The sequence below is a fragment of the Amblyomma maculatum genome, chromosome 6 (assembly GCF_055883805.1).
Source record: "Amblyomma maculatum isolate TAMU_Amacu chromosome 6, ASM5588380v1, whole genome shotgun sequence".
In the NCBI taxonomy this organism is placed as follows: domain Eukaryota; kingdom Metazoa; phylum Arthropoda; class Arachnida; order Ixodida; family Ixodidae; genus Amblyomma; species Amblyomma maculatum.
This window is the reverse complement of record NC_139349.1, coordinates 148,676,304-148,698,660: the sequence shown is the minus strand read 5'-3', so window position 1 is coordinate 148,698,660 and position 22,357 is coordinate 148,676,304. Positions and strand designations below refer to the sequence as shown.

Here is a 22,357-nt window from a genome sequence, read left to right as displayed (position 1 = left end):
TGCGAGGGGCACTCGTAAGCTTTCCTGATCCATGTAAGCGGCAGTAGATCGAGCGGCCCCCCGCGGCCAGGGAGCGAACTTCCGGCGCGCAGAGCTTGGCGGAGAAGGGGGCTCTTGCTTTCTGAACGCGAGCGCTGGACGTCGCCGCTATGAAATGTCGTTACACGTGAGGACAGAACATTGTCGAATCTCGGTTTCGAGCGCTAACCTAATCGAATGGAGGAACTCGCGACGGGCGGCCTGCGGTAACGAACTTAAAATGCACAAGTGGAAACGCGAGACTCCAGCGAGGGGCAGACGTGATCCAATAAAGGGCTGCGGGGTCTTAATCCAATCTGCCAGCGGGGCGGCGCCGAATCAGCCGCGCCCGTAACGGCCTTAATTAGGCGTTAAACGCGGCCTGTCGCCGCCGCGTGCGCAGTGCGAAGCAGGTGCCAGGGCGGCGTGCAGGGACATTCCTCTTCAGCCAGCGAATGCGCTCTTCCCCGAAAACTACGCCGCCATGTCTCCGCGTGTCAGAAGCTTGAGGCCAACTCTTGGTGTCTTCGCACCAGCCCAGTGTAGGTTTTTCTTTTTTTTTTCCTTCGTCTGTCAGCGTATGGCTCCTCTTATAGGACAGTCAGAAGGCTGTTGATTTGGCTCTTTTACTGTGTGGGGATACTTGTGAGTTCTATAAAATTCTTTTCTGTCTGCATTTTGAATTGTACTAATGCTGTTTTTGTATACTTTTCGAGAAACTGACATTCCGACTGGCTCATTTTTGTGTTCACTGAATAGTTTTTATGATTCACAAGTAGTGCTTCTCGCAAGCTTACAAGATATATAAGCTCAAGACGACTGCCCAAAATAGAATGACTAAAGTGCCAATATTGTTTCTCAGCGCCGCGGAGAACGCCTTTAATGGCGCAGCGCCGATTTTGAACATCTTCCCTCTACCACGCCCTTTTACATTATATTACTGTCGGAAGAATAGAGAAAATTAATTGTTGCCATGAAAGTGTTTCTGCGCGGTTTTTGACAGTTATAACCTGTTGCGAGAACAAGAATTTCTTTTCTAACATAAGAATTTTCTGTAATTACAACCGAAAAGCACTACAAAGCTACACATCACAGAAACCTACTATACGTAAAAGTCTTCAGTACTCGGGGTGAATATTACACACTACAGAAAACTCTGACGTTTACGACAGAAATTTTGTCGTAAACATCAGAACTATATAATATTTTGTGGTATTGTTTGCACGACTCTGAAGTATCCTTCGACTCAGATGTGGTAAATCATATTGTCATAAGTAACCTATAATGAACAACTATGTAAGAAGGCAATACGCTAAATGGCGTTTGGCCCAAGTGTGAATATTATCACGGCAACTAAGCATTGTTACGCGACCGCGTTATGTAAGGCTCCCATTATATGAAAAACCTGGTGATGCAGCTCACAGCGTTGTTGTGTCGAGAAAATCCATGTTGGTGGAGTTGTTCCTGAAGCGCATTCCACATGAACTAGCCCGCAAAGGTGGCATGTTACAATATCAATGTCGTCACGGAGCAGAAATGGATTAAACAATCACGTAAATTGTTATTATATAGGTCACGACTGGGACTCAAAACAAAGTATGACAGAGCAGAATGCAAAGGAGGTTATTTGCGCTGTAAAGAATATTGGGATAAGGTGGGAGTCTATAGCTCGAGATGAAGGGCCGTGAGTCAAATACACTATACCTGTATAGGCCATTTAATGCACCTTCGCTGGTTTTCTTTAAAAGTGAGGCCTTGTGTTTCTAAAAGAACCACCTGCAGTTCTACAACGTCCAATGACGTAGCACTGTGTGTGGACGCTTTACGCCCAGCCTCTATCAAAACGCGGCCGCCGAGACAGGGGTCGAACCCGGGTCCCCTGGCTCGTTCGTCCAACGCCCTGATGAGCTACCGATGCGGGACTTATTGGCATGGACTCATTATGGGTACAGCTGAACGAACTAACGAGATACTGGCTGGAGATGAGTGACGGCACTCGTTTTTGTGTCGTCTTCTTTGCGCCGCTCTGTCCGATGTTTAGTTTCAGACTGCATGGGGCACGACCGTAAGAGCGGCACGCGCTCAGGTGCGAGTGCACTCGGATCCCTGGTGGGAGACAAGCCGTTTTCGCGCATGCGTGCAGCGAAACTAGAAGCTGGAAGTGCCAGTGAGGGTAGCATACTATGCGACCAGAGGTCTTTTACTTAGAATGATGGCTGAGAATAAAATATTTCATTCATTCGAAAGCTATAGGGAATTTTATTTAGGTAGACAAAAAACAAACGCACTTGTTTGCGTTCAGAAATGAGGTGATTGCATTGCTGTCGCACTTGGGGTTTTTATTGACTCAAATTCCATGTTGTCTTTAGAGGCAGCTACGTTCGCTGTCAAAAGCGTACGTTTATATTGTACCAGACCGGCGAAACTCGTGCCTCTTTATGTGCGCGTCTTGGAGGGAAAGCGGTCCTTTTTTATGATGTACACCCTATACATTTCTGGTATTCTTTCCCGGTATCCATTCTACCTGCCTTCGCTGTTAACTCTTCCACCGGTTGCTGGGGGCCAATAATTAGGCGGCAGGTTAATGAAGGATGATTTTGTTTTCTTCATTGGCTTGCTATTTATGTTGAGAAATCACCGTCCGCCTCAAAGAAGTTATAAAACCTCCTTGTGCGTCCCAAAAGTTCTGGCGACCAAACGTGTTTCCGCGTTTGGCTCCTGAACGTGGTTGGTTCGCACTCCGGCGTTACAGTCTTTGTCAAAGGAACCATAAAACCTGTTTACTGACACTAGAAAACGCGGTCGGACAATCGACATTCGCAACGCATTTTCTTTAAAGCTATACCTTCACTAACATCTAAAGTATTGGCGATAACAAATTATGCTCCTCTCTTCTTCCTCAACTCAGCATACGTTGGCCTGATAGACTAAACAAAATAGACAGGTCTAGACGGTCCCCACCTCTTCCCGTCCCAGTCGCATCATATATGGCCGCCCGATGAGAAGGCGCGCCCAGAAGACCCAGCTGACGTCAACGAGAAGGGGCCCGATACGACAGCACGATGAAATGTCGCCCCAATCAAGTGAGAGCGGTCGCCACGACTACTTTCTAAACATTGGAGCTTTCCGAACGTCTGAAGCTAGCGCTCTTCCACTTTTCTGGATTTTATATCGCTGTGAGCTATTTGTGATCTCGTCATCCTTCGGGATGGCGGGTGCACGACCCCTGCGCCCACCCGCCACCATCGAACAGGCTACGGCGTACTCGACGGGTCACCTCGACGTCGCGGACGTGGAGCTTCCAGGCTCGGCAGATGACTCCACAGTGACTGAGATGGATTCTGACAACAGCTACACGCCTGTACAGTCGCGCCGCCTGAAAAGGAAGCTGCGCCGAACATCAGTAATGAGTGAGACACCAAAGAATGCTGAAAAGCAAGGGATCTTTTCCGTGGCCTTCGTACCAACAACAGCAACGGCGAATTTGAATGTGATAAACAGACAGCACCTGACCCAGTTTTTCGACCAGCTGGTTCCCGGTGAAGTTGACGAAGTCAGAATTAATCCCTGGAAGAATGTCCTGACCATGCATGTCAAATCCCAGGCTACAGTGGACAAACTGAAAGGAATTGATGCGCTAGGCAACATGCCGGTCCGTTCCTGTCTTGCACATGGGAAAAAGACTGCTGGAGGTGTAATCACCGACGTTGACCTCGAGATAAGTGAAAGCGATCTCTGCATGCTGATCAAATCTACGGCGCGCATTGTGGATGTTCATCGTTTCGGCTGCTCAAAGTGCGTTAAATTAGTCTTTGAAGCTGAATCCCTCCCATCCCACGTTAAAGTGGGCTATGTGAGACACCCAGTTCGGATGTATGTTCCAAGACCTGTTCAGTGCCACAAATGCCACGAGATGGGACACGTGGGCGCCGTTTGTCGAAACGAGGTATCCTGCCGTCGATGCGGCGGTACGCATCCTCATGACACATGCCAGACGGAGACTGTCAAGTGTGCGAACTGCTCGGGTGCTCATGAAGCAACGGCTAAGGACTGTCCTAAAATTCGGAACGAAAAACGTATACCAAAAAAAGATGGTGAGAGATAACTCGACTCATCAAGAAGCGGCCGCGTCTATTCGTCGTCGCAAGCACCGTTCCCGACGCCGACACAAGGAATCGGAAGGCAAGCCTAGCCTGGATAAGTCAACTTCAGAGTTAACGTCAGCTCAGGTGCCACAACAGATTGAGTCTAATCCCGTTAAGAGTACTCTTGCTGTAATGTCGCAGACAGTGTCACAGGCCAAGGATCAGACAGAAGCTCTTGTATTACCTACCGCCTCTGATGTTGAGTGGCCTGCTCTACCATGAAAGGCCAACACCAGGCCTCATCCCAGTTTGGTTGCCACACGTAATGAAAATTCCGACAACCCCGACAGCCAGCAGGTAAAAGAAATGCTGAAACAGCTGGTTCGTTCAATGCGAGTGCTGCTCTCCAGCATCAACACGCAAACAGCAAAGTTTGCTGTTCAGTTTTTGGACGCATTTGAGCCGCGCTTGGCGGCATTGCAATAATTCCCAATGGCGCAACAAACTAACCCCACCTCTATGACGATGCACTTGCGCCGCAGTGTAGTGATGCAGTGGAATGCCCGAGGCCTGCGTGGTCGGCTGAGTGACTTCCGACAGCGGGTACAGAAGTGCCGCTTTCCTGTGATTGTGATCTGTGAGCCCAACATGCCGGCTGCTTTTCGCCTTTCTGGATATGTTCTGCTATGGTCTAGAGAAGCAGACGAAACAAGCAAAGTGCTGGTATGTGTAGGCCAAGACATTGCGAACGTCCGCCATGCTCTGGAGCCCCACAACACGAACCACTACATTTGTTTGACATTAACCCTGAAAGGGCGAGTATGTTCTGTAATTGGCGCCTATATTCCACCGAGAGATGGCTTGGACAAGTCATATCTATTTTCAACAATCCAGTGTTGTGCAGCTCCTCGTATTATTGTGGGGGACTTTAATGCTCACCACCCTCAGTGGGGTAGTGCCATAATGAGCAATAAAGGAAGAGACCTGGCAGACTTTATGCATACGCAAGATCTCGTCAATATAAACGACGGCTCACCGACGTTTCTACGCGGAACAACATACAGCAGCTGCTTGGATGTGCCGTTTGTTTCCAGAAGCCTCCATCCCTCCGTTTCTTGGTGTAGTGATGTGGAAACACATGGGAGTGATCACATACCAACGTACATATGCATCAAGTGGTTTGCACCTGCCACTTCACCTCGTGTGCAATACACAGACTGGCCCGCCTTTAGGGCAGCGGTGGAGACTTCCATCGTGGACCTCCAGTTACCATCTCAAATAGAGGGACTTATTACTTTCTCTCTCAGTGAGAACACTCGCTATGTTTGTGTGCCGCTGTCAGTGTCCAGCATCGACGTGGAATTCGAGCGGCTTCGCGCGATCCGTCGGCGGGCTGAAAGGAAGTACAGAAGGACGAAATCCGCGCAAGATCTCGCACTTTCTCGCCGAGCTAGACGACAAGTTTTGCGCCACCTGGAGAGGTTAGGACGACAACGTTGGAGACCGTTCTGCTCATCACTGGATCCCCGTAAGCCCCTGTCGCGTATCTGGCATGTTGCGAGAAGCTTGCGCACACCTCCGCGAGAAAGGCACCCTTTTCGTGCCCTGGCCCTTTACCAACGCCGCAATGAAGTTGACGTAGCTGAAGATTTCTGTAAAATGGTTGTGGGCGCAAACCAGGCACAGTTACCAATTTCAGAGGTTTTTGCACCACCTTCGCCGAATGATCAATACGACGTGCCCTTTACAATAGCTCAATTAGACGCCGCTCTTGCTTCTTGTCGGCATTCATCTGCACCTGGTCCTGACGAGATTACTTATTCAACCTTACCAAACCTAGGCAAGGATGGTAGAACTGCACTACTTAATTATTTCAATGATATATGGGCTTCTAGTACTGTTCCTGAACACTGGAAAATTAGCCGCCTGGTTGCTCTTTTGAAAGCTCAGAAAACGACTCTGCATTTCCTTTTGGGACATACCTCTACATCAACCGCTGCCGAACTTGTAGCCATTCGGGAATCTATTCGCTATATATGTGGGGAACCACCTCAAAAATGGTGTATATTCACGGACTCGAAGACTGCATTACAAATTTTGGAAAACTTCTTACGCCACACTAGCTATCAGTCCCTGGCACTAAACACTATGGAGCTCATCACATCTGCCCAGCTGCAAGGCCACATGATAATGTTTCAATGGATTCCTGCCCACTGCGGCCTCCATGGGAAAGAGCAGGCCGATGTTGAAGCGAAAAGCGCACTCGTCAATGGCTTCCAAACAGCTGTGCCTTTTTCAAGAGCGGATACGACGTGTCTTCTAAAGTGTTGTAGGAATAATGCTACAGCAGCTTACTGGGCTCAACCAGACGCCCGATACATCCGTCTAAGAAGCCTCAATCGAACATTTAAATTTAATGTTCCGCGTGATATTCCGCGTCATCAGGCATGCTTGATACATAGACTTCGTTTAAACGTGGCTTTCAAGCGCAAGTACTTACATTTAATTGGACAGATGGACTCACCGGAATGTTCAACTTGTGGCATCCCAGAGACTGTGGACCATGTATTATTGGTGTGCTTAGAGTATGCGAACGAAAGAAATGTGCTAGCTGCTTCCTTGAAGCGTTTAGACAAGAGGGCTCTGTCGGAGGAACTGCTGCTGGGCGCTTGGCAGGACAAGGGGAAGGGCGTCCAGGCAGTGCGCACTCTTTGCCGTTATTTGAGCGCCAGCGGACTTGATTCACGCTTGTAAAGCAAGCTGCTGTGTCTGTATATATATTTCATATGCCTTCTCCCACATCGTCACCCATCATGACCTTCTTTCTTCTCTTCTTCCCCTTCCCCAGTGCAGAGTAGCAGGCCAGATTTGAATTATTCGGGCCACCCTCTCTGCCTTTTCCTTTCAATAAATCCATCTATCTATCTTGTTAATTACAGGTTTTGCGCAGTGAATTTGACGCTAGTACTCACAAATGCGATCGCTGCGGATTTCATGCTTTAGGATATTAGGATCCCGGTGGGTGGCACAGGTGGGCAATACATGAAACTCACCGGACGTAGTCGTGTCGGCAGTAGACGCTCCCGTGTCGCACGAAGCACGACGGCTGCCGGTCCAGCGGCGCCCCGCACACGCAGCAGCGCAAGCAGCGTGCGTGCCACGAGCTGTCGCTCAGTCGCAGCAGGAACCGGTCGGCAATGCGCTCGCCGCACGCGCTGCACAGCTCCGCTTCACTCTGCGCACCAGAGAAGAGCAGAAACTAAGCGGGGACGAAAGTTATCGACACTCAGATATAGTTCACTTCTGCGCTGCTAAGAAAACTGTACGCTGATTGAAATACCTGGAAACCGAGAGGGCATGCGTGCTCCATAAACATAATATTGCCAGTTCCTCGGTTGGGGAGACGGCACAAATTTAAGAGCTGTGATAAGGGGCGCACTACTGCTTGCGTTAATGCGTGTGCTTGGCTTTGTGAGACGATATCTGCTGTAATGATTTGAAACTTGGTGCGCGAGTATCAGGATCAGCCTTAACATTAAACGCGCCCAAGCACGTCTCGCTTCCCTTTTCGTTGCTTCTTTTTTGCGTATATTATTTTTGTTATTTTTAGGATAATCATTCCCCGAACAGGCTTATTTACAGCCTAGTTACAGATGCTCAATTACTGTTACTAAGCCACCGGTGATGCTGCATGCGTGTGCACGATGCGGTCGCGTAATAAACGAAGGCGTAAATGCCTTGAAAATATTTTCGTGTCGTGTATATTCGACGTCATTCTAAGGAACTTTCTCCCCTTAAGAATCGTTCTGGTAAACGTGATCAGAATGTTATTATACGTGAAGTGTCCATAGCGATTGACCCTAGCGCCTATACCATACTTAATCGGCGTTAATGAAAGAGAAAGTGAGAATGAAACTGCTTGTAGATCATCGCTTTTTGTACCCAGCATATCAAGCTCATCTGAACAACAACGTACAGAAGATTGAATGCTGCATTCAATGGGACATGCTTCTCAACAGTTTATGTATTTATTTTTATTTATTTATTCTATATACTTTTAAAGCCGGTAGGCACAACAAAAAGGAGTGGTAGAGTTACTTTATTTGCAAATCGAAAAAACAAATAATAAAGGAACTTCTTTGAACAGCGAGCTTGAAATTGGTTCTGTCAGAAATGGGGATTGGTCTGGTACACAGAATCAGTAAAAAGAAAACAATACTAAAACACACTTATTCAATATCTCGAAGGCTTCCAAGCACGTGAAATTGGCAGCATACAAGGCTTCGGTGCTACTTCCTTCCCCAGCCCCCTCCACGTTGATTATGCATCTTGATAATATGTGGAAGTGGAGTTATCCCGGTGATTACATTACTGACAGTGAACTTTGGTATGTGACAGTGCTTACGGGCGGGGGGTACACATCTTTGGCGTTGGTATCGCGGTAATAGCGGCAGTATGGTCTGAAACATCGCTTTTCTGGTGGCAATGAGTGACAATATCTGTGAATAAATTCTGAGAGCCCTAAAGAATCTGCAGTTGTTGTTGCGACTGTAGGAAGAAGGAAAAGAAAATGCACGGGCCTGCTATTGGCTCTGTAGCTGAGTCACTTCCACTGCCTCGTGCGGACAGAAAGGAAAATAGAGAAGAAAGAAAAAGAAGAGGGAGAGGGAGAGAAAGACGCGCGTCGCAACAGCCGTCGTCCACCATCGAAGCGGTGGCGAGTGTAATGATGGCCTACAACAGATACGGATCCGGTGGCAGGCTAGCGCCCGCCGCAATTAAGCGATGGTGACCTACCAGTCCCAGCCCCGTAGGGCCAGGAGCAGCCACCCATCCTCCCCTCCTTCCGCCTTCCTTCTCAGTGGAGAAATGCGAAAGCCTGAGCATTGCTGCTGCACACGGTACATCGCGCGCCCATTGTCGAACAAAAATTGCGTTCCGTTGAACGCATCAAAGTTCACCGGCGTTCTATAATTGGTTTACAGGAAAGGAAAAGTGCAGTATATATCACTCGGAGAATCTCGCTGACACATATCGCGGGGAAATCTCGCCGATGCGAGATTTTCACCACGAGCCTAGAAAGGTTTTCGCTTTAAAAAGGACGAGTTGTGGGGGAGGTAGGCTAGTTGGGCATTTATATACTGCGGGGGAGGTATGAGCAATCAGAATATATCTAGTGGCGCGACCCTGTATCTATTCCAGCGCTGTTATTAGATTAGTATGATGAGCGTAAAAATGAGGAGGGTGCTTAAGGCCAACTGATCTTTCAGCTGGTCAGAGGCTAAAGTGTTATACACCTACAGGCGGGTTGCATTTTTGAGAAAGGAAAACGCAGTAACGGTCTCTCTCATCGGTGGACACCTACGCTTACGATGAACGGCACACAACTGGAGGCACATATATGCTGCCGGATCGAATCCCTGCTGCATACTTGCGTCCAGGTTATAACTAGCAGATGGATGCTAAATTGGAAGCGAAATGGTACACCACCATAAGCTTTAAAAAGGACAGACTTCTTCACATTTGGATTCGAAACCACTTGCGTACTTCTTCCAACGTGTTTTCCTCAATTCAGGGCTACAAATTGTTCGACCGAACGAGCTGCATTTATGCTTCTCGTAAAGCAGCGCTACCATTATTGTCTCGGTCATATTAGTAGGTCACTCATTTAAGGGCAGGTGGCGCACGTGACAGGTTGGCGCGCAAATAGTCCAATAACCCCCCAGCCGACTTAGTGATGATGTATCCCGACGTGTACAAGTCAAAGCCTTAGAAATAATCAAAGCAATGTGTATTCAGACTTCAGAAAGGACAACAGCGTTACCGTTCACGAGATAAGAAGGAACGACATTGCTATGGTGGTTGTGGAATGATAGGTGGGAAGTATTGCTTATGAGCAATTATGAGCCATATGTCACACTATAATGCCAATGCTTTGTTAAGGTCTTTTTGCATGCAGGCTGGTAGCATTTAAGTGATTAGTAGCTTGGCGACGTTTAACGCAATCGTCAGCGATTAGGCGAATTCCAGGCAACTGAAAAATCCGCCATCGCTCTAAAGAAAGCACACTGCCATGCAACAGGACGAAACCTCACCATAGTGACGGACTCCAAACAAGCGTGCTGTACCTACACAAGGGGCAGAATCGACACAATAGCCTATTCTATTCTATAAGCGACAGAAAGACGCATAAAAGCACTAAACATAGTATAGTATGGGCTCCAGGACATCACGGGATGAGGGGAACGAGGCAGTGTTTAGGGCACGCTGACCGAGCAGGCTTAACACTCTACACAGAAGGCACCTTTGAGCCTACTACCTCCAGGAGATATATTCGACAATTACAGAGGCCAGCGGAAACGCTACCCAGCCCCACACAAAATCGTGATCCAAGAGGGGGCAAACTGGTACAAACTGGTATACCCACAACTACACAAACTTAAAAGAAGATTTTCTCTGCACAATTTGTAGACAAATGTGTGCGGTGCGAGAATTAGCCGACATTAGATCAGCTGACATAGACCTGCCCTTTCAATTCGTACTGAAAGAATTCCGCGTGACCTAAGTTCTCAAAGCAATGCGGATTCTGTGATTCGCCTTTCCATCCCAACCTCGTCATCAACAAAGTTTCTAAAATTGGATAAAGTATACTTTCCTTGTAACAAGAAAGGAGTACCTCCGACGCCGTATATGTGCTCTCATACCTTAGTGTACGGTAAGCCTCACCCTCTGTCTAACCCGTGCAGATGGTGGCGCTTCGGAGAATTCGAATGGGGGTAGCCCTAACACCTCTGGTGACTCGAAAGCGGTCTCAGTTTCGAGATTTGAATCCTCACCCTGGGTGCCCCATCTGCAAGCTTTGCAGAAGCCGATATCTACCACCTGCTGAGGGAATGTTCAGCATTGAAGCCGACGCGGATTCGGCAGCTGGTGGCAGCTGGCCCCTAGCCCCATAATATGTCGTCGTCATATGACGCTTGGACGCCGGGACCGCATCATCGTTCACTCCTGGACTTCATTACATCAGCGAACCTTTTTCATTTATTTGACCACACACTTCATAACATATCCTTTTATGCCCCGGGGCAATAAACATCGCCAAAAAAAAATAAAAACGCTGGCCAGCGAGGACAAGGAAGCGGCACGATTTCTCGTGCACTGATTCACGATCCAAGGATTGGCCACCGCTCACAGTGAGCAGTAAAAGTCACGAACTATTCAAATACTCTCCTCAAACACGTTGTAAATAAAGTTTCTTGCATCCCTACAACCAGGCGATTTTCAGACGACATGTTATCAGGCAGGTCGTTAATACATACTGGGAAGAGAAGGTGACCATAGGACAGTTTCTTCGAATGTTATACGGAGAAAAGGGAGACGTCGGAGAGGAATGTGAGTACGCGTAAGAAACTTATTGGCGGTTAGCCAGGAATCCTCGGTTCCATTTTAACCCAGGTGGACAGTGGATCATCACACGTGGATGATCATCATAGGTAGATAATCATCTTATCATCACAGGTGGAGGATAAGAAACTTTAAGGATCAAGTTCTTATAGAGGAGCTTATGAAATGATTTCTCTTAGTGCAATAACACAACGAAGTTTTAATTACTATGAGAAGAGTAATATTTGCCCCGAGAAAGTTGAGAGTTTTGTCTGGTACGGCAAAGAAGGCGCATTTTTTTTTCATTATTTATACGTTTTATGTTCACAATAAACGAAGGCAATTGCGCGCGTTCGACTACTGTTTATCGGTTACGGTTATGACATGTATAAAAGAGGGAAAACCATAAAGGAACTGCACGTCATGACTTGATTACACTTCATTTTATTTCGAATGTCAGGCATCGCAGATGCTGGTACTGTGAAGACACGGCATTAGTGGATGCATACGCCAGTGACTTGGCAATAGGCGCAATCCTTAGGATAAATTGCATTTTGATTGTACCCCTGCTAAGCAATCTCACTTATCGCTCAAGAAGCAAAAATACCATCATGCGCGGCGTACTAACGACCAGCTGGTACAACGGACGTCCATAAATACGAGACTTTTTGGGCCAGCGAAGAAAGGAAGAGAGGCAGCGTATTAACGAAGCCGCTTGAACCAATATTTGGACGCAGAGCATTCGGGTCCTGACCGTTGTATATCTAGAGACATTGTATAGCATCTTGAGTTGCTCCTTTTCTTGTGGGCTAGTCAATGTCTGCATCTTCGCTTTCTTTTCCCTTCTTCACATTACTGCTCCCCCTGGCAGTCGAGGTTGGTGCCAGCCCAGAGATCGGCAGCTACGTCGCCGCAGTCTGTTTTTCTTTTCTCTCATATTAACCAATTCATCTGCCTCTTACGACGTTTCAAGGTTTTTCACTAAGCCGTTACTGGGACCATACCACGGTGGACCAAACTGTTCAAGGAAAGGATATTGAAAGTTGGAGGCTTGCTTGAGCGCTACTCGTGAAGCGGACAGCTAAGCGGAGCCAGCTTGGCGATGTTCTCGCTCAGAGTTCCGCAAGATGTCGCCGACTTGCATTTCTGCGTCGCTAGGATTCACCAGAGCGACGACCCGGCTCCCTCGCGCTGGGACCAACCGACGTGCGTGTCTCTCGAGGAGAGACGGTCTCGCCACGAATTCGGACTGTGTCCCTCGCGCAGTTATTGGTGTCAAAGTAGCGATAGCTGGACGAAAGCGGACCGCGTGACAGCGTTGCGAGCGTCGTGCATCGGCGGCGTGTGTATCTCGCACGGAGCGCATGATAACGACGCGTGCCAACAGGGTGTAACGAGTCGAAGCGTGGGAACGCCGCCGTCAGAGTTGTCGCTCGCGCCACGGGACGCCCGCACGGCGGCCGCGGCGACGGAACACGGCCCAAGGCGCCGCCGGTGCTGCGTTGAGGTGGTCCTCCTTTGCTGCTCGGAATCCGAAAACCGCACCGGCAGAAGAAGGGTCACGCCGGCCAGCGCCACGAGCGATGGCCGCCCCCCGCAGTGGTGGCTGTGTGCGGCCGCCGGCGTCGCGCGTGTCAAACGTGTCAGGGCGCGCCTCTCTCGGCTGTTGCCCGCCCGCGGTGACATCCCGAGAACGCGCTCGGCGCGAGCGGCGGCGCTTTTGAGTCAGACCCGAGACGGCAGAAGAGCGAGGTGCGTTCGTCAACGAGACCGGCCTTCCTGGACACACGTCGCTGGCCCCGACCTTGCCAACAGCTGCGCTTCGGACGCAAGAAGCGGCTTCCCGCGTTGTTGCTCGCAGTGCGGTCTCCGCGCCACCTATACCTGCCATAAGAGAATGCAACTTGGACAGAGCGCCCAGCAGGTTCTGCCGCAACGAACATTCGCTGCGCATAAGCGTGTGCAGATGCGGTCCGTCGTGCTCGCCGAAGACTGCACACCCGCCTCTGAACGGATCGCACGAAATGCCTATATGGTGTCGTGTCGCGGCTCTTGAGTTGCGCTTCCACGCCGACGGTTAAGCCTGATCACAGCGGTGCATACGCTTGGCCTTTGGAAGTGGTCCAGGGAGCAGATTTCGTCGTTCTTTGATCCACTATGGCACCTTTTATCTTTCTAATCTTAATGGGCGGTATGAAGCATTGCCATATTGTTTCCACCAGAAGTTGGGTGTCGGACACAGAATTGCTGAGAGCGGCGGCCATTTATCATAGCCAAGGGCAGGGAGTGCGATCTGCGAGCCCTGATGGTGGTTAAAAAAAGGAGGCCAATGTATATTTCCTAAAGAAACTTGTATACGTACAGTATATTATAGTCATTGTTTCTACATTATTATTATTATTATTACTATTATTATTATTATTATTATTATTATTATTATTATTATTATTATTATTATTATTACAGGGGTGGAACAGCTGCGCCAATTGCGCCAAACTATAAATACTGCAACTTGCTGCTATAGAACTGACTTTTTACGCCCTCCAGCGGCGCACCCGCGCCTAAAGCTCAAAGAAAACTTGTACGGGAACGAAACCGAAACTCAAGCTCCTTGAAATAAACATTGGCATGATGGTTCTTTGAGGAGAGACTAACGTAAGTAAGGGTGGAAAAGTATCGAAATTTGAAAAAAGTTGTGAACAGAACCCGCTCTTCTGTTCACAAACATACGGCGCGCTTCACAAGAGGAATGAAGAAACCGGTGGAATGGCCCCCGAGATCACCTCCACGCGCGTTTCGGAGTGATCTCGGAGGCCATGCCTGCTGTGGCCTCCTCGTGGGGCTCATCGCCAGCAAGCGCGCCTGTGTGCTGCATGAAAAGCAATCATTTATCGAAGTGCTGGAGATAATGCCCATGTCAATGAAGCATTGGTAGTGTGCTGATAAGAGAATACTGTCTTCTAAACGCGTCTGCTTATTGCTGTTCAAATTAAAGAAGAGACGTTTATGAGACCATTACAAGGCTGAGGGCAATCGTAAAGTTGGTTGCGTCTCTTTTAGAAAAGCCAATCTAAGAAAAATTCCTGTGATAGCACTACATTTTTGCCAAGGGAACATACAACGGATGGTGCCAATAGCATTGAAGCCCGAGCTATCAGTTCCACTTCATTCCATACGGTAACTCGGTGTGCTTTTGCAACTGTGCACAACTTTTGCGACCACTCAACAGCAATACTTGATGGCAGTTCACTGCTTGTATTTTTCAAGCTACAGTCACTGAAAATAGACTAGAAAGAGCACCTGTAGTGTTTAGTATCAAGGCCGTCAGTTTTTTATACTGTTTTTGATTTTTTATGGTACGTTAGTACATTATTTCGCCCCATTACACAACCTAGAGAAAAAAGGAAGCAGACAAAGCATGCTTCCTGACGAACCTTACGCTCTGGGCTATATATACATGTCAAGGAACCAGTGTCCAAACAGAAGAAAACATTCACAACTGGTTTGGTAGTACTTAGCAATATATCTCATTCATCCTGAATTATATTTATTCTGGGCTCAGCGAAATAACTTTTATTTTTGCTACATTTAGGGTTATTGTTTAAAGAATGTGGTGGACGGTGATATAAAAGCAACTGTGGTAAGGGGCAATGTATGAGCAGCCTCGAAGTGCTCTCCGCTATGTGCGCGAGCTGTAGAAATATACTCCTTGAATGCAAAAGAAACGACGCTAAGTTATCGAGTGCGGCCGCAGACTGCAGAAATAAAATTATTGGGGAAACTTAAGCTCTGCCTTAAAGACGCGATGCGTACTGGCTACCAGCCCACATATATCGCGTTGCACAATTACCGGCGCGCTGCAGAACGCTTCTCCCAACTAAACCGCGGAATCCTCGCAGCTGAAATTTCGCACAGGAATGACATTTCATGGTCAGTATTTTTAATGCGAAATTTGTTTTGGGGTACATGCCTGATTCGATCAGAAGAAGTAGGATGTTCCCATTGTATGCGGCGGCGGAGATGCAAACCATCGCTGGGGCAACGGCTCGTCTGGCATCGCCGCCGCCGCATAAGATGAGAACATCCGACTTCTGATCGAATCAGGCAAGTACCCCAAAACAAATTTCGCATTAAAAATACTGACGAGGAAATGTCATTCCTGTGCGAAATTTCAGCTGCGAGGATTCCGCGGTTTAGTTGGGAGAAGCATTCTGCAGCGCGCCGGTAATTGTACAACGCGCGGTATAACGCTCCTCGTTAACCAAACCGTATGAACGTGCCTGCGTGGGGAACGTGCATTCAAGGGTCCTGGCAGGCTGATTCTGATGTCACCCTGCATATGAAAGGAAAGGATCGAGTTGGCAGCTCCTGCAAAACGCAATGTCAGGCAAGCTATATTTCACTTAGTGCTCAGCTGCCAGCTACCGCCTGTCAGCCTCCATGCTCGTGATTGTTTACTCACAACGCCAAAGCTGGCGGGCGGCCGCCGACGTCGGATTTTGGGTGAAGGCGGCCTTTAAAACTGTCCCGTTCAAGCAGCTAATTGCTTTTCGGTACGACGCAATCGTGGGGACTTCGGTGGGATGCGATAGATGGATTAATTGAAAGGAAAAGGCAGAGAGATTGGCCGGAATAATTCAAATCTGACCTGCTACTCTGCACTGGGGAAGGGGAAGGAGAGAAGAAAGAAGGTCATGATGGGTGACGATGTGGGAGAAGGCATACGAAATACATATGCATACACAGAAGCTTGCTTTACAAGCGCGAATCAAGCCCGCTGGCGCACAAAAAACGACAAAGAGCACGCACTGCCTGGACACCCATCCCCTTGTCCTGCCGAGCGCCCAGCAGTAGTTCCTCCGACAGAGGCCTCTTGTCCAAACGCTTCAAGGAAGGCGGGATGCGAAGCATAAACATAAGCATCGAGCTATGTTGAATGTGATACGTGCGCTCTAATGTTCTTTTCCTTTTTCATTTGGTGCCGCATACGAACGAGAAACTTTGTGCGCATTTCTCATCAGACAACTCACCCGACTCTAATATAGTGCTCGTTTGTCGATTGCAGAGAAGTCTACTAATTGGTTCTGCTCATATCATCACAGAATTGTGATTCACAAAGCTGTCCTCTTTATGTGAAGTTTCTACTTTGTTCAATATCTGCTCCGGTGAGCTGTGAGCGGAAGACAAAAAGATTGCAGTCCTTCGTTCGACATGATTCGCGCATAACCTCGACAAACATCAGTTGAGTCAAAATGTTTCTCGCGGAAGCGCGTGTGCCGTTATTAGAACTGACAGCACATCAAAGGTGTGGCCAGTTTTTTATTATAAAATTGGGCTGGCACGAAAGCAGCATATCGTATCTGACACTACAGGAGGACGAGCGGCGCCTGAGTGAAAGACGTTGGATTCCGTGTCGCGCCTGACGTACACGCACGTGCCTGATGACTCCCTCAGGGAGGCCTTTCACTTTAACGAGAGGTCGCACAGCATGTGAGTGATATCTGGAAAATCCCAGCCCCTTCCGCTACTTACTAATGTTTACGCCGCAAATGAAGAAAGCGAACGAAAATGTTTATCGCAACCACCCATTGGATCCGTAACGACGGTTAGCTAGGAATATACGCAAGGTAATTTTAAGGAAGGGAGTTTCGTAGCAGTCTACAGATCCATAATCGGCTGACTCCGCTGGTCAAAGTACGGAGAAAAAAAAGGAAGCACTCGATTCGACTGACGCCCCCGGCAAGTAGTGATATCACACATGGACACGGTGCATGTTAGACAGACAGAGTCTGGGCTTTAAACTGCAATGTGATTGCACTGACTGCATTAAAGCTATACGGAAAGGTGTCCGCTCGCTTCGAACTCACTCCCTGCGCATTTGCAGACTGCGTTCCTTATGCATTACCCGTGGAATCGCGCAGGAACAACGTGGAACACACGCCGACGCAGCCAGACAGTCGAACTCGAGCCGTCACCGCACCCGAGGTTTCTCAACGGCCCTACTTTTTAGAGGGCCGTAAATTTCGCGTGGACGATGCTTCTTTCACTGCCTGGGCTTCCGTAGCGGGCGAGACGCGCTCCTTCGGCACAATGCCGCACGGAGTGTTCGCGCGTGCGGCGTACAAAGGGTCGCGTGTGCTTCAATGGATGCCACAATGCGCGGGCAGCCGTAAATGCCGACGCCCAAAGAGGTTCGCTCCTTTTCGGCGCGCATTTCCCGCAGATACTCGTCACATCGAGTGCGTCTCTGTCTGAACAGTAACTCAGCCGCACCGTCATCGGAGCGTGCCAGATGCCTACTTCGGCACGCGTTGGTATAGGCAACGACTTCGGGAGAAAAGAAGGGCTCCGTAGCGAAACTCTTCCTGGACCCCCGACAGTCAGTAGACGTATATAGAGGCCACATAGTCCGAAGAACTCGGTGTTTATGTACTGTGATTAAACAATGCTTTTTTTCGGCGCTGACCTTCATAAGTTTCCGAAAATTTAAACAGTGAGGAGACTGTAGCGTAGCCATAACAGCAGGGCACCGCAGTCGCGAACCAAAAAATGTTAGCACTAATGGCGTGTTTCCAGAGGGGAAGATCGCAAAGTTCTGTACTGCTGTTACGAGTACACCGATATCAAAAATGCCAGGAGTACTCGCGAATAAAAGAGCCGCCCCAGCCGTGCTGTGCGATTTTGGCCGCTGCGGTGATGTCATTCTAAATATCTTTTTTTTTTTCATTTGTGACAGTTCTCATGAAAAAAAAAAAATGAATGGACTTGCTAAAGAATACCTTATTGAGGTGAATCGCACCCGGGAAAACAAAAGGAAATATTCTGAGGCCATGATGGCTGCAAATGCGCTCGACGGTCGTCGAACTGCAGAATGCCTGTCACTCCTTGCAGTTCCCAATTTAAAGTTTACAAAGAAGCGTCGAGATAAAGCCGCCAAGACTAGAATGATCCCAAACAGTTTCGAAGCAGCAGCTTGTGGGGGCGTTCACTAGAGGTAATTTCAGCGCGTCTTCCATTAAAAAGAGTTTATAAAACGGCGTCCCGACGACACTCGGAGAGAACACGTAGGGCAGGATGCTGTCTCATGCAGGCCCTGTGACCTGCGTTGACGTGACAAGGACAACAGCATGTCTGCGACGGCTTTGTTCAGACGTTCCGGAATTTCGTTCGTCTGCGGATGTTGAGCAGGGGCCCAGCGGCGGACTGTATCACTGTAGCTTAAAGTGGATTGCCTTAGTTCAGCTGCCAACGCTGTTTCCCGTACGTGATGGGGAAATGCGGCGCACTCTGGCGCAAAAGGATCCGCTCGCGAAAAGATTTAAGCGGCACTTAACCTTGGATAATCACGGATATAGCATCATTATTTAGCACTCGTTTAGCTAAGCAATGCTTTGTTTAGCTTTGTCACGTCTTGGCACGGCAATGTTTTTTTTTTCTTTTCAAGGGGTTGCTAGAAAGAATGTTCTACGTGTGTACGTTTCTTCAACTTTTTCAACTTCCGTAGCCACCAAATGGCAGGTTTCTTGCTTCGGCATTGTAGGTCAAATAATCGGTCGGAACTATTATCCACTTGTTCCCGCCTGTCGATAGTGGGGAAAGGGCCAAGTCCATGCCGATAGGTTTTTATGGTTTCGTTATTGGTTGGATTGGAAGCAGAAATCCTGCAGGTCGGGCTGGCCGCGGTTTACGGCAAGGCATGGAGTTGGGCTACTTGGTTTTAATTCCAACGCATTTCTTAGCTCACGAGTAGTGCCCCCATGAGAGCGCGTCGGCAGTATGTGGACAGAGCATGCTATCACAGCGTGTCGGCACGGGCTGTCAGTAATCTATTGCATAGGCAATTAATATAATAGTACCAAATTTTGTAGACAATCTAATTAGAATACCTACTCCATAGTGGCCTCTAAATTTGGATAGGACATATCCACGATTTGGTCCCCCGGACCACCAAGATATCTCCTATTCAGAACTGGATAAAAATTGGTGCCTAATTGGAGTGTGACCAACTCAACAATGATGACTTCCAAGCTTGAGTGGGCCACCAACAAAATTCTGTCCCTCAATCCCAAAAACCTGACTTTGTCCGAATTTGACTCTTAGAAATGATGGCACTTAAGTGACGGTATATGAGCAAAGAAACGCAGAACACATAATTCAACTAGGCACAGGACTCGCAATGCTGTACCACATAACATGGGAATGCAGCTCACATCAACTAAAAAAAATTAAAACCCAAATGAAAGATAGTGGGAGGCTTTGCTAGCCAGCACTGACCCGGAGGCTCAGCTCTACCTGGTCACAAGAGCTCGCAAACTGGCGAAAGCCAGTGGTGCCCTGGACTGGGGGCGCCAACCACTCGTCAGCCTCGGTTGAAGAGGCGAAGAAAAAGATCCCCGAGCAGTTAATAAAGTTCACTCACTCACTCACTTACTTTCGCATTTCTGCACGTGAGCAGACTTAAGTGCCCCCTTTGTAATATTTTAGGTTTAGCGCCAATGAAAATCGCGAACAGAACATGACAAAAGGAAGAGACGCAAAACGATACGGCGTTGGCCGTCACCAAATCGACATAGTCTGCGGCGTCGCGGCGTCATTGGAAAGACTCAGTGATGCCAGGAGTGGGGAATGCTGCTTAACTCAGAAAAATCTCTCTTGCTTCGCATAACCAGAAAAAAATACCCACTTCAGTACTCTTACTCTCTCCACGACGGCAGCTTAACCGAGGTGCAGGAATATAAGTATCTCGACGTTACACTAAATAAGCGCCTCAGCTGGAACACACATTCATAACATCTCCACTTCAGCCTTTCGCAAACTATGCCTGATCAGACACAAGCTTAAGGATGCTCCCGCTCACGTTAAACTTCTCGCATACACAATTCTTATAAGTCCTAGGCTTGAATATGCTTGTACTGTGTGGGACCCCCATACGATTAGCAATATAAATGCTCTTAAAAAAATTCAGAGACGGACAGTGCGTTTTATCTATTCCAAATGCGGTCGCACCGATTTGGCATCTGAACTAATGGCAGGAAATGGTATTGCCACTCTCCAAGCAAGAAGAAAATTCCTCCGTCTCAAATTTTCATTTCTCTTACCTAATCACAAGCTCGCACTTGACCTTAGCCATTACGTTCGCCCTCTTACTACTAGGCAAACACGTCACTCTCATGCTCTTTCCTTTGTGCCTCACTTTACAAGGACTAACTTATACAAATTCTCCTTTTTGTATAATACAATTGCTGACTGGAATAGTTTGCCTTCTTCTTTTCTCCAATCTTTAGATATGCTAAAATAAGTATATAATGAGTTATGAAATTTTGCCTCCTGCCAGTCCTTGGGTGTCGGTTTTGATTGTGCCAGTTTTTTTATTGTGCTCGCATCTCATGTGTAGTAATAACCGCTCGCGCTGGTCTACTAAATTTATTAGTGTGTTTTGTACTTTGTACTTTGTGCTTTCATGCTTTCTGAACTGTATGTAACTGTATGCCACTCCTGCCTAATATATAAATAAATGCATAAATAAATACATTTATTGCCTCTTGCTTCAGGTGACCAGCAAGCGTGACAAGAAAGTGCGACCAGAAAACTTCATTTGCACCTGTAATCGCGCAGTGATCAATAATATTGAAATACATCACCGGTAATTAACCATGATAATGAAAATTCATTCGCTAGAGTCATGGCTACTCATAGACATAGATATTCATAGTCATGTACTATATTGCTGGTCATTGTTGGTCATAGTCATAATAAATCTATGACCATGGCCATGACTGACTAATTCTGACTATGATGATGCAAAGCAACAGAGAGTTGGGCTAGTGATGATGACTGTTTCTAACCGTCACTATGACCGACCTACACTATGAATATGCATGACTATGACTAACCATGACTACCTATCGCTAACTATGACTACGACTAACCATAACTATGACTAACTGTGACTGCTATGAGTGACCAACCGTAATTTTGGCTATAACTCTGACTATGGCTTCATGACTGACCATGACTAATGATGACTATGGCTAACAATGACAATACTGACTAACAATGATTATGATAAACTATGAATATGACTAACCATGACTCTGACTATGAATATGGTTGACTCAGAATAACCACGAATATGAATAACCGTGACTATGACTATAGTTAGTCACAGCCAATAGTTAGCCATGTTTGGTCATAGTCAAGTTAGTCATAGTCATGGTTACAGTGTCTGATATCATAACAATGGCACCACTGTACGCGCAGACATGTCTGAACATGCCAGGCGTAGCCATAATAACAATGGTGGCACCATGATGTTGGAAGAGTTAGGTGGCACCATCGCATTCACAACAAAGAAATGCTTTCGCATTGCAGCATGTCACGTAAGGAGGCTTAAGTGTCTTAGGAGTTTTTGTGCTGAAGACTGCGAAGAGTATAAGTAAAGCAGAGGTGGTCAGCTGTAGGCTCACTGTAAGAAGCCTGCAGGATTCCCTCATGAAGGTGGTCCGTAGATATGGTAAGAAGGAAGACAGTATTGTTAGGTGAGAAGTTTTCCTTGACGAAGGCTCAGGGTGCCATTATGGAAAAGGGGGCAAGTCGATGGTTTAACACTTCGGTTAGCGAGGAAGACTCACCTACTAGCACGGTGCAAAATCATTTAGATTGGGACACAGTACAGGCGACGCGCTGGACATAAGTGACCAGAAAGTACACCAGCCACGTTCCTCCATGACGGGTCGCTGATCGCAACGCCATCGTTGATGTAGGAGTGAAAATTCGCCAGATAAAGTACATGAACGGTGTTGTTGCCATAACAGCCAGGTGACATCGCACGCTGCGTTTCTGACGCGCAAGCGGTTCGCTCGCCAAGAACG

The 22,357-nt window shown here is 47.8% G+C and overlaps 1 protein-coding gene across 2 annotated transcripts in view; it reads right to left on the bottom strand.

The window, feature by feature from the left end:
* Positions 1-22,357, bottom strand: part of Awh (LIM/homeobox protein arrowhead) — a 186,808-nt gene that overhangs the window by 50,129 nt on the left and 114,322 nt on the right. For both annotated transcript variants that reach the window (XM_084605750.1, XM_084605749.1), the window contains one exon: positions 7,157-7,338. In XM_084605750.1, the coding sequence (XP_084461876.1) occupies positions 7,157-7,338 (182 nt within the window). The remainder of the gene's footprint in view (positions 1-7,156; positions 7,339-22,357) is intronic.